Here is a 16,225-nt window from a genome sequence, read left to right as displayed (position 1 = left end):
CCATATATTTATATGAATACGTTCCTTACTTAGATTTGTGTGTATTAGGTAGTTGTTGTGGAATTGTTAGATTACATGTTAGATATTGCTGCACTGTCGGAACTAGAAGCACAAGCATTTCGCTACACTCGCAATAACATCTGCTAACCATGTGTATGTGACCAATACAATTCGATTTGATTTGTCAACTGTAAGGGTGTCCATGTTGCTGGGATCAGAGGTGTCCGGTGCGAGAGAGGCAGGTTGAGGTGGCCAGGGTCAGAGTAGAGCAGAAGATGTTGTATGCTGAGGCAGTGAAGAAAGTAGTGTAGGGTTGATGAAGGGTGAGGGATTCTGAGAGGATTCCTGTGAATAGTAGATCTGTAACAGAACAGAGGGATAGGCAAATGAGTGATACAGCCTATGTTTCAGTAAGGTTGGCTTCTTAGCGTTCATAGCAATGGTTTTAAACTGGGTTAAAGTAATAGAATAGGGCATAGCCGTGGGAAGTAGGGGTTCTGAGGGTGCTGCAGCAACCTCTGAAAAATCGGAATAAAAAAAATTAATTAATTTAACAAAAGAAATCACAAAAGCACCGGGCCTATTCGTCTTGCATTAGCAGACCAGTTTTAAGTGTAGATTTAGTTGGTAGGGTAATTAAAATTATATTTAAACATTTTCCCGTTTCCCCATTTTGTATCACAAAGTGTAATGAATTGATACTATAGTTCAGTTGGGGACGTAATGCAACTTGTTGGATGCCAACCCCTGTTAAACTCCACAGAAGAAGAAGAAGATTGCGATCTGTAGAGTTGCTATTTTAACGAGTTTTCTTGTGTCACTTAAGTCGTGACATTCCTGAATTACTCATTATATTATTAAAGTCCGATTTAATCAACATATACGATAGTCAGTTGAGGGTAGAATCACTATATATCTCATTGAGCAAAGCGGGGAGCGGCTGCCTGTTGTCACAGTTCCAAGACCAGTCAGAAACTCCCATCTAATGCCACATTCAAAACTACTGGGAATTGGAAACTCGGAAATCTACGACTTCCCGACTTCAGTGCTTTCAAGACAAATGGGAACTTGAAAAGAAATGAGCTCAGACTGGGAAAAATCGTTTTGAGTGGTCATCCAACTCTGGTTAAGTAGTAGTAATGATGGTGCTTTCAAGACAACAGGGACTCGGAAAAAAACAAGGTCAAGTCATGATGTCAATTTAAGCCTACTAGAATGTGTTTGCCCTCAGGCTTGGAGGGAAGCAAAAGTCATTCCGCTACCTAAGAATGGTAAAGCCCCTTTACTGGCTCAAATAGTCGACCAATCAGCCTGTTACCAACCCTTAGTAAACTTTTTGGGAAAAAATAGTGTTTGACCAGATACAATGCTATTTTAAAATAAACAAATTGACAACAGACTTTCAGCTTGCTTATAGGGAAGGACATTCAACAAGCACAGCGCTTACACAAATGACTGATGATTGGCTGAGATAAATTGATGATAAAAGATTGTGGGGGCTGTTTTGTTAGACTTCAGTGCGGCTTTTGACATTATCGTTCATAGTCTGCAGCTGAAAAAATGTGTGTTATGGCTTTACACCCCCTCCTATATCGTGGATAAAGAGTTACCTGTCCAACAGCACACAGAAGGTGTTCTTTAATGGAAGCCTCTCCAAGCCTCTCCTCTCCAGAATCAGGAATTCCCCAGGGCAGCTGTCTAGGCTCATTACTTTTTCACTATTTACTAATGACATGCCACTGGCTTTGAGAAAAGCGAGAGTGTCTATGTATGCGAATGACTCAAAACTATACATGTCAGCTACTACAGCGACTGAAATGACTGCAACACTTAACAAAGAGTTGCAGTTAGTTTCAGAGTGAGTGGCAAGGAATAAGTTAGACCTAAATATTTCTGAAACTAAAAGCATTGTATTTGGGACAAATCATTCACTAAACCCTAAACCTTCTACCTTCTTAACAGCACTATCAACAAGGCAGGTCCTACAGGCCCTAGTTTTGTCGCACCTTGACTACTGTTCAGTCGTGTGGTCAGGTGCCACAAAAAAATACTTAGGAAAATTGCAATTGTCTCAGAACAGGGCAGCACGGCTGGCCCTTTGATGTACACAGAGAGCTAATATTAATAATATGCATGTCAACCTGGCTGAAAGTGGAGGAGAGATTGACTTCATCACTACTTGTATTTATGAGAGGTATTGACATGTTGAATGGAACGAGCTGTCTGTTTGAACTACTGGTGCACAGCTTGGACACCTATGCATATCCCACAAGACATGCCACAAGAGGTCTCTTCACAGTCCCCAAGTCCAGAACATATTATGAGAGGCGCAAGGTACTATATAGAGCCATGACTACATGGAACTCTATTCCACATCAAGAAACTGATCCAAGCAGTAAAATTAGATTGAAAAAAAACGGATTAAAAAAAACCTTATGGAACAGCGGGAAGTGTGAAGCAACACAAACATCGACACAGACACATGCTTACACGCACACACACAAGATAACATACGCACTATACACACACGTACACTTGGATTTTGTACTGTAGATACTGTATGTGGTAGTGGTGGAGTAAGACACCGAGGGCACATAGTGTGTTGTGAAATCTGTGAATGTATTGTAATGTTTTAAAAATTGTACAAACTGCCTTAATTTTGCTGGACCCCAGAAAACGTAGCTGTTGGCTTGGCAGCAGCTAATGGGGATCCATAATAAATACAAATACCTAACCATAACCGTTTTATGTCACATTCACATGCTAGTCCAAACTAGCAAACTCAGAGATGTCAGACTTGCTACCTCGTTGTAGTTATACAACCAGTTAGCATGTCCTGAATCATTATAATGAATTATTTTTCTGAGTGAATACAAATGCACTGGAATTGTCATATTTTTAAAATATTTTTTTAGATATATTTTTTAAAATATTTTTTGTATGTATTCTGTATTTTCTTATTTATACCCTTGTTTCGTTTTGCTAGACATGTTTCATTTTACCTTCTTAACAGCACTATCAACAAGATTGTTGATAATTTTGTATAATGAATAAACAAATATATAAGTTTATACTATTCCAATAAGAAAATGAGAACATGGATCAGAAGCATGTATGCGTTGTTTTTAACTGTTTATTTGACATTATCTTTGGAATTAAAGCTTTTTGTAACAGAGTAACAATTGATTTGATAAAATATAATTATCTGTGTGTCTGTCTGTAGCATAGAGATAGATAGAGAACTCTAGTGCCCAAACCCCTGTTTTAGCATGACGACTTTCACCATTTTGAAGTAGTCAACTGGGTTGAGACTTCTTCATCCAGGTCACCAGTAGGTATCAGCCAATGAACTATACTCGTGAGCAAACACTCCATAACTGCAGGTGGCACTAAATCGCCAACCTTGGCTTTATACCTGTTCAAACAACACACTCCAGGACTGTGTGCACCTTTTCAGTTTCTTTGCCATCTCATAAGAAGTAGTAAAATAAGAAGATTATTGACTACTTCAAAATAGGGGTTGGAACCAAAATTATTGTCAATTTTTACATTCTGAACAAAACCATTTTTTTTTCAACTAGCAAAAAAAAAGTTATGAACCGTTTAGAGCCCCCCAAAAAAGTACCTGTTTATGTCGTTCCTTTCTATTCCTTTTTAAACCTAAGATTTTTTATATATATTTTTTTACATCTAGCTCAACATTAAATAACCACCAATCAGTGCTGATAGAGAAGCTTACTATGAAGTTGGCAAGCAATAGCCTAGTGGTTTATATGTGTGATAGACAGAAAAGTGTACAGAGCAAGATGAGACTTACATTTTGTGGGTGGGGAGAGAGCAAGAGAGGGAGGATGAGGCTTGGCTTGAAGCACTAAGAATCTTGTTATGCTATGCATTATTTGAATTAGGCCCACATAATTATATCTACGGATGAGCGGCTTCTATGAAGTAACTTTGAATGTCTTTGAACTTCTGAGAGTTGCCTTAACAATGGACTAGAGCTATTGTTAGCTAGCTAGCTAACAAGCTTGTGTGTGCAGAGCAGCACCAGAATAAAATATACATCTTACCTTTTTGTAGTTAATAAATCAAATGTGAAATGTGCTAACTATAGTATCCTTAACTAGCAGTGAAAAAGTTAATAAATTCTTCTCTAATTAAAAATCTCTCCCTAATTTCTGAATCACGCTTGTAACTTCGCCAGTAGGATACAGTAACCTATCCTTCGCAGGGGGTGAGGCAGGTAGCATAAACAGACTATAAAATATTTCCATCTGACAGACAGGCACTGGAATATGTTTCTGAGTGACAGAGTCAGGGCTTTGTATAGGTACTTTGTTGCGTTTTTTGTGGGACTGAAAAAAACATGCCAGGAACTAAAATAACATGATTAACCGTTTCCCATGCTTTTAAAATAATGGTTCTGTTCCGGAACTGTATAGATCACCTTCGTTCCCAGTTCTGATTCTGTTCCTCAAAAGTGTAGTTATTTCTTCTGTTCTGTTCCCTGAACCGGTTCCAACCCCAACTTCAAAATGGATTCAATGTCACTGCCCGTACTCTCACATACGCTATAGTAGTACAGATTCAATGATGCGATGTCTGTAAGTCTATGGTCTGTAGTCATTCCAAATGTTGTGACACTGGACGTTGCTAGGGGGCAGTCGTTCACTGGTCTGTGTCTACTCACTCTCGTTGCTTCGGCGCGCAATGACTTTCAAAGTGCTAACTCAAGCTAGAAAGCAAAAAGCACATTGGCTGGAAAACCGGGGCGGTTAGCTTGTCCACACAAACTCGACGACGAAGTGTCATATTTTCTCTGAGGGTTGCCGGTTAGCTTAATTTCGACACAAGATTTTGAAATAACCAACTGTACTTTTGGCCACAAACGTGAATCGATATTGGAGGTAAGTAATTTAGTTAGCTATGCGCTTGATTGCTATGTTAGCGGCTGAATTCTAGGTAGACAATTAGCCTAGCTAGCTAGTCTGACCACAGATAGCCAGAAGTCTTTGTTTTGACAGTTCTGACAACTAAGTAGTGTAGCTAGCTAAGAAAATGGGAACGTTGGCTAGCTATCTGCGAATCTCCGTGTCTGGTGACGTTAACTGTTAGTTCGCTTTAAGAATCAACTTAAAGCCTTAACTAACACGTTAGCTATTTCGCTAACTACTGCTAACAAATTAACCTACACATAATTTGCAGGTGCACCGAAATGCTTCTAGCTAGTTTCCAACATGGTTGGCAAGTTAACGTTAGCCTATAAGCTGATTGAATGCCTGTACACAGTAACGTTAGCTACAGACGGACAGTTACATTTTTCTTTACCATGGCCTTTACCCTGACAACAAAGATCACAAGTAAAGTGACTGAGAGGAGCCAGTTAAACTCATCTAACGTTAATCACATAATCTGACTCTTGACCGTCTGTGACTGGGCTGCCAAGTTTATTATTCACTTCACGCCATTTTAGCCAGTTGTCAGCTGCCAGCAACTCTTAAGATAGCAAATCAAATTGTTAATCCTCAGGTTAGTTTGAAGTTGCTTTCAACTCATTGGTTACTATTTGTGACTTTGAACTGTCCGATGAAACAATCAATGTTCCTGGGCTGTTTCCTTCCTCATCCCCCACAGCAAGCAGTAATGAGGCAGGAGGATTGAAAGAGGAAGCAGGTGTCTCAAGCTGAGTATTGGGGAAGGAGGTGGAAGAGGACAAGATGCTTGAGGAGGCAGGCCAAGCAGGGACTGAGGCGGAGAGGGATGAGATGGAGATGGGGGGCAATGACCTGAGGGCGGAGGTGGTGAGGCTGAATTTGGAGCTCCGGGAGGCCAATGAGGAGAAACTACAGGCGGCCCGTTATGGCTTAGTGGTGCTGGAGGAGAGTGCTGAACTGAAGAAGAAACACACCCAGCTGGAGGAGGAGTATGAGACCCTCAAACAAGAGCAACAGCAACTCAAAGAGGTCAGCAGAAATGTTCAATGTCTATAGCTATACCAACCTTAATTCCAACCTTAAAGCTACTACTACGTGTGCATGGTGGTGACATTTTCTGTGATAGATTTTGTATTGCTTTGTCTAATCAGGCTCCACACTAACTACTTCAGTGTGAACAAGTTTTTACATTTTTTATTTTATGTATTTCACCTTTATTTAACCAGGTAGGCTAGTTGAGAACAAGTTCTCATTTGCAACTGCGACCTGGCCAAGATAAAGCAAAGCAGTGTGACACAGACAACAACACAGAGTTACACATGGAGTAAACAATAAACAAGCCAATAACACAATAAACAAGTCAATGACACAGTAGAAAAAATAGTCTATATACAGTGTGTGCAAAAGGCATGAGGAGGTAGGCAATAAATAGGCCATAGGAGCGAATAATTACAATTGAGCAGATTAACACTGGAGTGATAAATGAGCAGATGATGATGTGCAAGTAGTGCCAGTCACACGCTGCTCTGTATTGACCAACCTAGGATTAGCCACACAATGGACTTCCTGTTAGGACAGACGCTTTTAGCTAAACTGTTCTAAACAAAGAAATAATCACAATCATAATGTTTGGCCGGGAGTTGTTCTTAATCCAGTGTTACGTAGAAATGTATGAATTGCCTACTGAACATTTGATAGGTTCCATGAAGATATTCTATCGTCTTGAACTCTTGTTACTAACTTGGCTGAATGACAGTTTCCCCAAGACTCAAGAGGCATAGTCTAGGGTTCATATGAATCATTCAGTTTGTGTGATAGAGGAGGACAGGTCGGTTTCTGCTCCTGTAGTGTCGTATGATGTTGATGTGTATAGATGTGATACTGTTTATTTCTGCTAGGGATCTGTGATGGAGGGATGAGGGCACATTAGTCAGCATATCCCATGTTGGAAGTGGAAACTGGAATTAATTTTAAGCTGCTCTGTTGAATGTAGACTGCATGGCATTAGAGGGGTGAACAGGGCAGGGAAAGATATTATTCATAGCACGCAAATCATTATCACTAATATAAAGGTTAAGCGGCATTCATGTAAATAAATAATCTCATAAAAATGTATATTGTAAAGGAACGTACAGTCACATTCTGACTATTGCTTTTGTAATTCATTAATCCAGCTAGTAGCATCCAACATAGACCCTGCACAAATAGGGCTACCATTCTGTTTTAAATACCTCATTGTAAAGTACAATTACTTTTCGCTTTCAAATGTATGCTAAACAAATTATTTCAAATTTGAACAAACCATAACTCTTGTGCACAGTGACGACTGGACAATTTACACGGGGGAAAAAATAACATTTTACTGGAGAAACTGTGCAGAATTATGGTAAAACTCCCTCAGTTTTATTGTTACCAAACTTTGTATCTTCAGTTTGTCCTGTAAATGTGTTTTTATAAAATGTTCAGTGTAAATTGTTAAATTAGTCCTTGTGCATAGTTCTATGGTTTGTTAAAGGCCCAGTGCAGTCAAATTTAGTTTCCCTGTGTTTTTTATATATATTTCCACACTGAGGCTGGAATAATACTGTGAAAATGATGATAATGCCCTTTTAGTGTAAGAGATGTTTGAAAAGACCGCCTGAAATGTCAGCCTGTTTTGGTGGATGGTAGTTTTGGCCTGCCTGGAGACATCACCAGGTGGTAAATTAGTTGATAGACCAACAAGACACTTCCAAACCTCTGCCATAACAGCTCATTTTCAGTTTTCCCCTACCCTCTCAGGCCACTCCCAGACAGTCCTAGCAAAATACTTGCTTAATTAAGGAATTTCTGTTTGCTAAGAATTTATTTGTCTTTTTGACCATTTGAATTGAAAACACAGGAAGGTACTTATTTGTTACCCAGAAATCATTTTAATATTATGATTTTAAAAAGGCTGCATTGTAGGGCTGGGCAATATATCTATTGAATTCGATTAATTTAAATGTATATTTTTGCGTGATATTCCAAATGACCGTATCACAAGAATCAAGTTTTTATTTTTCCCTTTCATGAGCGTTTGTCTGTCTGTTCTGTCTTTTTGGTCTTGTTTCCTTCGCTCCTTCTGTGCTGTGTGCACCTTACCATTTACACCAGAGATCTGTTTATAATGACGAGATGCTCATGTCTCTACCCTAACAATGGGAGTCGTTGTCCCAAATGTGGGAATGCAGGCAATAAGCTAAGATCCAAAATAAGTTCATGAAAATGCATTGGGCTTATTTTGGGCCGATATTTGGCGAGAGTGAAACCCCTTGCTTCTTCCTCTCTGTTTATACAAACACACCAAGCCCCTCCCCCTGCCACTCACAACAACATATGAGAGATCACTTCTTCTTCTCTGACAAGCGGTTTCAACTCCCTATTTGCATTTGAGGTTTAGTCCAACAGAATTGGTCATATGGACACTGAAACACATTAAAACATTATTTTACTATAATAGAGAAGTTAACGATACCCATTTAATGTCTCAACTCCGTTAATTGCGACACTACTAAAAGGGGATTGTCAATGAACATTGATTCTGGGAAATGTATGCTCAGTTTGTCACGCACGGCATTGCGGTACCATGTACTGCTTGCAGCATTTTAGCCAAAGACTGTTATACTAGGTGTCTAGTCTGTGTTTTGTAAATGTGCAATAAGCGTAAAACAAAATTCTATAAGGAATTGGCAACCCGTTCTCATTCTGAGAAAAGTTAGGTCCCTTGATTTCAACATCTGAACAAAGTGGACTGGCTAGCATGCTGTTCAAACTGTTCGGAGATGGACAGTAGGGTGTGTTCAATCATAACAATTTAAACTGTTATGCCTTGTTAGCTTGCAAATGGATCCAAGTCAACTTGAATATAAAGATTAACAGGCAACTCACTAGCAGGTGGCCGATTGTTTGAGACCTGTGTCTATAATGCTAGCTACAAAAAGTTAGTATTTATTAGTGAATGTGCATTAAGCATGGTTCTGGTAAAATTTGTAACAGAAAGGCCATTTACTTGAAAGTAAATAAGTGATTATTGCAAAAAACAGGTTAAACTCTTTATATACAATTAATTCAATTATTAATGGTTCTTATGCAGGGTTGGAAATTACAACTTTCAAATCCGGGACGATTTTTGTCATTGGCTGGTAAGAATGTCTGTTTCACCAGCCACGTTGGCAGGTGGTCACACATAATTTGGGAATATTTTTTTGTCCGAATGCCATATGTAGAAGTTTGGTTGAGTTGACAAGATGGCTACTAAAGTATGACTTTTTTCCCTCATGTTTTTTGACCAGTTATATAATTTTGTTCGCAGCTAGGTTGTTTTTTAAATTGTTTTAGTTATCCTCAACTTTCTGCTGCTTAGTGGCGGGGAGTCGACTCCAAAATAATTGATTCCTTGCCCATCGACTCCCATTTCTGGGTGTCAATCTTCGATTACGCTAAGAACCGACTCCTCTAAGATTCAGTATTTTTGCAATTGAGGAAACTTGTTGCCGTAGGCTACTTTCAAGAATACTGTCACATTTTTTTACAGCAGAGAGAGAGGGGGGAGCGTAGGTAGGCATGTCGGCCACCAGGCAGACAGTCAAAACCATGCATCGGTAATCAAAAGATGTATAGGCTATCACAATGCTATGTCTCTCAATTTCTTGACTTGCAATGTCTCGCGCAAGTTCACTAAAGTACGGCCTATCAACAAATAGGCTAAGCTATTCTACATGGAACAGACCGAAGACCAAACACACTAGTGTTTTTCATAGCAAAGAGCAGGTGAGCCAGGGGGAGGGAGGATCAGGGCAAGCAGACACAGTCGGAACTGTGCGCATAGGCTATATCTTGGTAATCTGTATCTTGCAATGCGTATATTCATCTAAAGTATATATTAGGCTATCAATGAGTATGGGTAAGCTATTCCTTATAATGTCAGTGAATTTAAGTTGAACATCGCCAAATGCATCAGTTTAATTAGGCCTAAATCTGCAATAACAACTTGTTTAATGAAACCCTGGCTGGCTGTTGATGTCCTAGGTCAGGCTCTCCAACCCTGTTCCTTGAGAGCTAACTTCCTGTAGGTTTTCGCTCCAACCCCAGTTGTAACTAACCTGATTCAGTTTATCAACCAGCTAATTATTGAATCAGATGCGCTAGATTAGGGTTGGAGTGAAAACCTTCAGGATGGTAGCTCTCCACGAACAGGTTTGGAGAGCCCTGTCCTAGGCAATCGATCGCAAAGCAGGGCATCCTTGCTAAACTTCTTGGAAATGGCAAATTCACTTTCTCATCCATAAATGCATCTCATGTACAAATACGGTTCAGCAGTTCATGTCAGCAGGATGGGGGTCATTGTTATTAGGAAGGATATCGACACATTAAATATTTTCACGACTAGAATAAAAACCTCCAGGTTTCCGTGATAACAGTCAGTTAAGTTAGAAGAAATGAAGAATTACAGGGTGCAGTCTGGAAAAACTACTCCTGTGTGAATCGGCCTCTAGAATAACGCACATGCTTGGATAATGATTACATATACAACGTCTCTAGTAATACACTTGCGAAATGGGATATAACATGGCAAAGAGTAGGCTTATCAGCGTAGAGTGTGTGGCATCATCCCATTGAATCCTTCAAGGCTGCACACAGCAGAAATATCACTGAAATATTCTAGTTCCTACACATCACCTTTTAGATATTCAAACAAAATTGGCCTTTTATAGGCAAAGTTAATGAGCAAATAGGCAGCATCATGCTCATGTCAGTTCTCTAAAACGCAAATGTAGTCTTCCTAGTAGGACTGCAATAATATGGTATGTGCACATCCGTTTCAGTGTGCTTTGGGAGTCGAGCAAGAGTCCTCAACCGCAGGAGTCGACTCCAAAAATCCTGGATTTGTGCACCCCTACTTCTGCTAGGAAGTCATCGTAGTCAGATTTCTTTTCATCACAGATAAGCGAGTACCCAAGTTACCATGGTAATGGCCAGTCCCTTAAAGTGGCAGCTGAACATTTGTCGCACTTGATGATTGTGCTTGATTGAGCATGGATCACTCGTAAAAACGTTTATTAAACTTCTTGTGACTCTCAAACCCGGGAGCGTAATCATCTCCTGACACTAATTAGCATAACGCAACGGACATAAATCTTCCTAGAAAATCTTCCTATTCATGAAAATCACAAGTGAAATATATTGAAACACAGCTTAGCCTTTTGTTAATCACCCTGTCATCTCAGATTTTCAAAATATGCTTTACAGCAATGTAGCCGCCTACGCCTACGTCTATTCTTCAACATAAATGCGTAAAACTACCTCACAATGCTGTAGACACCTTGGGGAATACGTAGAAAGCGTAAGCTCGTTGATGACACATTCACAGCTCAATAGGGAGTCATTGGAACGCAGCGCTTTCAAAACCTGGGGCACTTCCGGATTGGATTTTTCTCAGGCTTTCGCCTGCAACATCAGTTCTGTTATACTCACAGACAATATCTTTACAGTTTTGGAAACTTTAGTGTTTTCTATCCAAAGCTGTCAATTATATGCATATTCTAGCATCTTGTCCTGACAAAATATCCCGTTTAAAACGGGAACGTTTTTTTTTACCAACAGGCTAAAACACCCAAATACTTTAATTGTTCTCAAATTTCTTTGTTTGCTTCTACATTTCTATTTAGGAGCACATCATCTACTCTCCCCAATTTCGATCTTGTCTAATCGCTGCAACGTTCCAATGGGCTCAGGAGGTGAAGGTCGAGTCATGCGTCCTCGGAAACATGACCCGCCAAACCGCGCTTCGTAACCCCCACCCGCTTAACCTGGAAGCCAGCCGCACCAATGTGTCGGAGGAAACACCGTTCACCTGACGACTGGGGTCAGCCTGCAGGTGCGCTGCCCGCCACAAGGAGTCACTAGAGCGCGATGAGCCAAGTGTGGTTATGGCCGGTTGTGATACAGCCCGGGAATGAACCCGGGTCTAAAGTGACGCCTCTAGCACTGCAATGCCTTAGACCGCTGTGCCACTCGGGACAACCTTTTTATTGTTTGTCAAAAATATTTTGGCTGTAAAAAAAATAAAAATGGTTGCTGCTAGATAATTTTTTTATCCATCTGCCACAGCGGCTGGTGGACCACAAATAAGATTTGCCTACCTGGTCTTTGGAAGGTTTATATTTAGCCTATGTATAACTTCATAAGCCCTTAATTAATTAGATTATTGCTGACTGTTTGAAAAGCAGTGTTTTTTTTAACCTTTTTAATTGTACAACAAAGCATATTTAGAGGACATTTTAAAAGATCTAGATATATATTGTGACTCGCCCATAAATTTGAAAAAATTGGGATATGGTTTTTTAGGACGTATCGCCCAGACTTACTGCATTGGGCCTTTTAAACTTTGAAATCAATGTTTTTTGTTTGGTATACATTTTAAAGTGGAGTCTCAGCGTAATTCTGTTACAATGGAACTGCCCGTCATGCATTGCATGTTGTGAGTAAATACCATATTTTATGTAACTGCATGTTCAACAAAGGTTGCTTGTTCACATTTCTTTAGTAAATTACATCATCGGACCAGTAGGACAGATTATTCTTTTTTTAAATTATTATTATTACTTGTCTGAAAGCTGATGTCACTTGTCAGCCCGCAAAAAGGCCAGAAACACCTTTGGCCAAAAGGGTTGAGTACATAGCAGAGATCAGAATTTTTATTCTACGCTTGCCCATAGACGAGAGGAATCATAACATAGACAAAACACCCAATATATTTAGTGGAGACAAATATTTTCTAATAGCCTATTGAACTCTGCTGGAGCTGTGGCATTGAAGTGTGTGCCGAAGTGAGGGACACAGTCAACGAGCCTCAGTCAACGAGCCTCTCTGGCTGTGGCTTTGAAGTGTGTGCCGAAGTGAGGGACACAGTCAACGAGCCTCTCTGGCTGTGCGTCTTGTGATGGGTTGTAAGTCATCATGGGCTGCAGAGCAACTCTGATGTCCTCACAACTGGATTATTATAAACTGATTCACATGTTTGTCTCATCCTCTTCTCTTATTAGGCTACTATATGCATTTTAGGTAGGTTGCACATTGCTAAAATAATATGGAAATAGGCTTAGACCAACTAGGCATTTATTTCATAAGCTTTTCTCAGCTGTAGCCTGTTTTCTTTTGACTTGTCATCTTGATATTTGTTGTTAAATTTCACTTGAGGCCCAATATATTTGTAATTAAAAAAAAAAATATGAGAAGAGCATGGACTCTGACTTCCATAATTATTCCCATTTAAAAGCTGCAACTGAAACACTATTAGACTAGTTTTGAAAATATTCTTCATAAATGTATGGTTTTATGATATTTCAGATTGTATGATTAGGCTTTTGGTCGTTTGATTCGCAACGGCAAGGAGGGATTTTTCTTCTTCTGGTTTCGCGTGCATCATTTTTGTCTTATAACTGCTTTGCTCAACTGTAAGCTTTGTTCAAATTTCTCATTCGATTTTTATATCTTGCTCTTTGTCCCATCTCATTATTACCATAGGCCTCACATGTTTTGGGGTTATTCAAAAACAACTTTGAACTTTCTGAGGGCCTAGAACTGATCATGAAATGACGCGGTAGGATAACTCTATCATGCGTTAAACTGAAAGAGTGCCTTACTAGGCCAAGTCATATTCATATAAAATGTAGAGAAAATAGACAATTTGAGTTTCTATAACAATATGACACCTGAGTGTCCGCTATAGAAAATAGACTTCGGCTATTGGCCCAGATCATCCTACGTTTATTGGAGAGAGAAAATAACAAAACATTTTTGACCGGGACTTTTGCACTGCCTTGTTGAGACTAGCTCTGTCTAAAATGTTTTCTTCATCCAATTCTGATCAGAGTAATTGTTTGATATTGGTATATTTTCTTTTACTGAAAACTATTTTGTGTTCTGATTTTTAAATGTTTTAATTTGTATTTTTATATGTACTTGTTCTGGACAAGCCTTAATGTCAAGCCCTGACTAATCATGAGATATAGGCCTATTTACCACCGCCGTAATACGTTTTGACGTTGAATGAGTCAACAGGTATTTTGCCTAGTGTAAGGACCAAATTATATTAGTGAGGTAGAGTCCAGCGAGAATAGAATGAAGTTAGGCAAAAGGGTTTACATGTCTGTGCTCTGCATGTCCTTGTTAAGACATTACCGATGCTAAGGGATTGTTTGTTTCTGTAAATCAAATTGTATTGGTCACACACACATTTTGCAGTAGTGTTCCTAGTGTCCCTTTATTAAAGTGGCCAGAGATTCCATGTCTATGTAGATGGGCAACAGCCTCCAAGGTGCAGGGTTGAGTAACTGGGTGGTAGCTGGCTAGTGATGGCTATTTAACAATCTGATGGCCTTGAGATTTAAGCTGTTTTTCAGTCTCGGTTCCAGCTTTGATGCACCTGTACTGACCTCGCCTTCTGGATGGTAGTGAGTGTGAACGCCAAACGGGTGCTTCACAGTGATGCGTCTGGTGAAATATCTGTCTCATTGTTCTGTGGTTTAATTGTTTTGAATACACCATCCTGTCCGTCTGCAACCTGTTTGAACAACAGTCTGTTCACTTTGTTTAGGTTTTGTAATCAAGTGGCCTACCTGGATAAGAAGATTAGCATTTCTCAGAATGAGAACGAGTTGTCAAGTCAATTCCTTATATAAATGCATGTTATGCTCATTGCACATTTATAAAACATGGACTAGACTGCTAGCACCCAACAGTATGTGGCTAAAATGCTGCTAGCGCACGAAAGAAGCAGAAAATAAATGTTCCACAATCATGTTCTTTGATACTCCCATTTTTGTAGGGTCTGCTCTGTTCTAAATTTTGGAAGTTGAGACATGTAAAGTGTTTTGTTAGAAGGGAAATCAACTGATTTCTGATGGACCAAACATCAAATAGCAAGTTGAAACTGCTTGTTGTCAGAGAGGAAGAAGTGATCTTTTGTCTTTGTTGTAGAGTGGCAGGGGGAGTGGCTTGGTATCTGTGAGCGAGTGGGAAGGTGCACAGTTTACTCAGCACAGAAGGAGCGAAGGAGATACAAGCATTTGAAATATCGCGTTAAAACATAAATTCAAATTAGTTTAATATATATCATACCAGACTGGTTTGAGCTAGGGCAGTAGCAGCACCAGGCAGTCTCAGTAGTAATCCTTCCCTGGCTAGTGACATGGGGCGTTGTCCTTGTGCATGGCTGCTCAACAGACATGATTAGAGACAGCTTCTCATGGGATTCTACAATCTTTTTCCTACCATGTCCAATCCATCTAACCCTCACACATAGTCATGGCCAGTGGTTCTGTGTGTGGTCCATATCCTTTAGTGAGAGTTTATTTCATTGACTGATTTTCTAGACAGACTGGTGACGTCAACTGTCATTTGAAATAATATATTCCTCTTTGGCTTGTCCCATAGATTAATCTGGTTTGTAGTACCACATTCTCAACTGAGGAAATGTTGGCCTAAGTTATGCATGGGATGTACTCAAGACGGCTCAGATTTCGACAGCTGGTCTGTGGAGTCCTATTTCCACTGGCACCGATATACATCTTTGTTTTTTGGGGTCTAAGTAAAAAGTGCTGCGTTTTCAGTAGATGTGCCACTTGGCACTGTGTTGTAGTTTTCACTCCAGTGATAGACCTTATGCCATACAGACCACCATATGGTGGTCACGCAACCAACTCTATACAAATAAATGTTGCTTTTTTTTTGCTTTTGTTTGTCTGTTTGTAGGCTCTGGCAGAGTCTACATGACACCGAAATAAATGCCTATCTCTTTGCTTTGTCTCCGCCTGTGTGTACTAGGCTCTGTCAGACTCTGTGAACCACCACAAGCGTGCAGCAGCAGATGGGGAGACCCGGGAGGAGTGCCTGCTGCAGGAAACTGCCAGCAAGGAGGCTGCCATGGCAACCAGCATGGCTGAGCTTCAGGTCGAGTTACGGCAGGCGCGTATCACTCTGGGCAACGCTCACGCAGAGATCGACCGTCTGGCTGGCCTCTCATCCCAGCTAAAGAAGGTATAAATATACGGCCTATCCATTCACTGAGATACTGAATGCTTTACACACCAATATTTTCTTGCATATGGAAAGATAAAACTCTATTTAATGTAATTTGTTAGTCTCTCCATTCAACTCAAATGTAGGTATTCCTAGTATTAGTCAAAAAGGGATTACTTTACGCCCTTAATTCCTGCTAGTCTCTTGTGTGTTAACGTTTAGTAAGGAGCAATGTGCAGTGCTTCCAT

General features: G+C 39.9%; 1 protein-coding gene across 2 annotated transcripts in view; it reads left to right on the top strand.

Annotated features, from left to right (window-relative positions):
* Positions 1–4,497: 4,497 nt before the first annotated feature.
* LOC110532469 (protein bicaudal D homolog 2) overlaps positions 4,498–16,225 on the top strand; it is a 34,226-nt gene continuing 22,498 nt past the window's right edge. Inside the window, exons 1-3 of one of the 2 annotated variants that reach the window (XM_021616411.2) lie at positions 4,498–4,907; positions 5,635–5,963; positions 15,783–15,995. In XM_021616411.2, the coding sequence (XP_021472086.2) occupies positions 5,718–5,963; positions 15,783–15,995 (459 nt within the window). In that variant the 5' untranslated portion in view covers positions 4,498–4,907; positions 5,635–5,717. The remainder of the gene's footprint in view (positions 4,908–5,634; positions 5,964–15,782; positions 15,996–16,225) is intronic. The other variant, XM_021616410.2, reaches the window with a different exon arrangement.

The sequence above is a fragment of the Oncorhynchus mykiss genome, chromosome 9, assembly GCF_013265735.2.
Source record: "Oncorhynchus mykiss isolate Arlee chromosome 9, USDA_OmykA_1.1, whole genome shotgun sequence".
Lineage (NCBI taxonomy): Eukaryota > Metazoa > Chordata > Actinopteri > Salmoniformes > Salmonidae > Oncorhynchus > Oncorhynchus mykiss.
The sequence above is the reverse complement of the archived record's forward strand: the minus strand, read 5'-3'. Positions and strand labels throughout refer to the sequence as shown.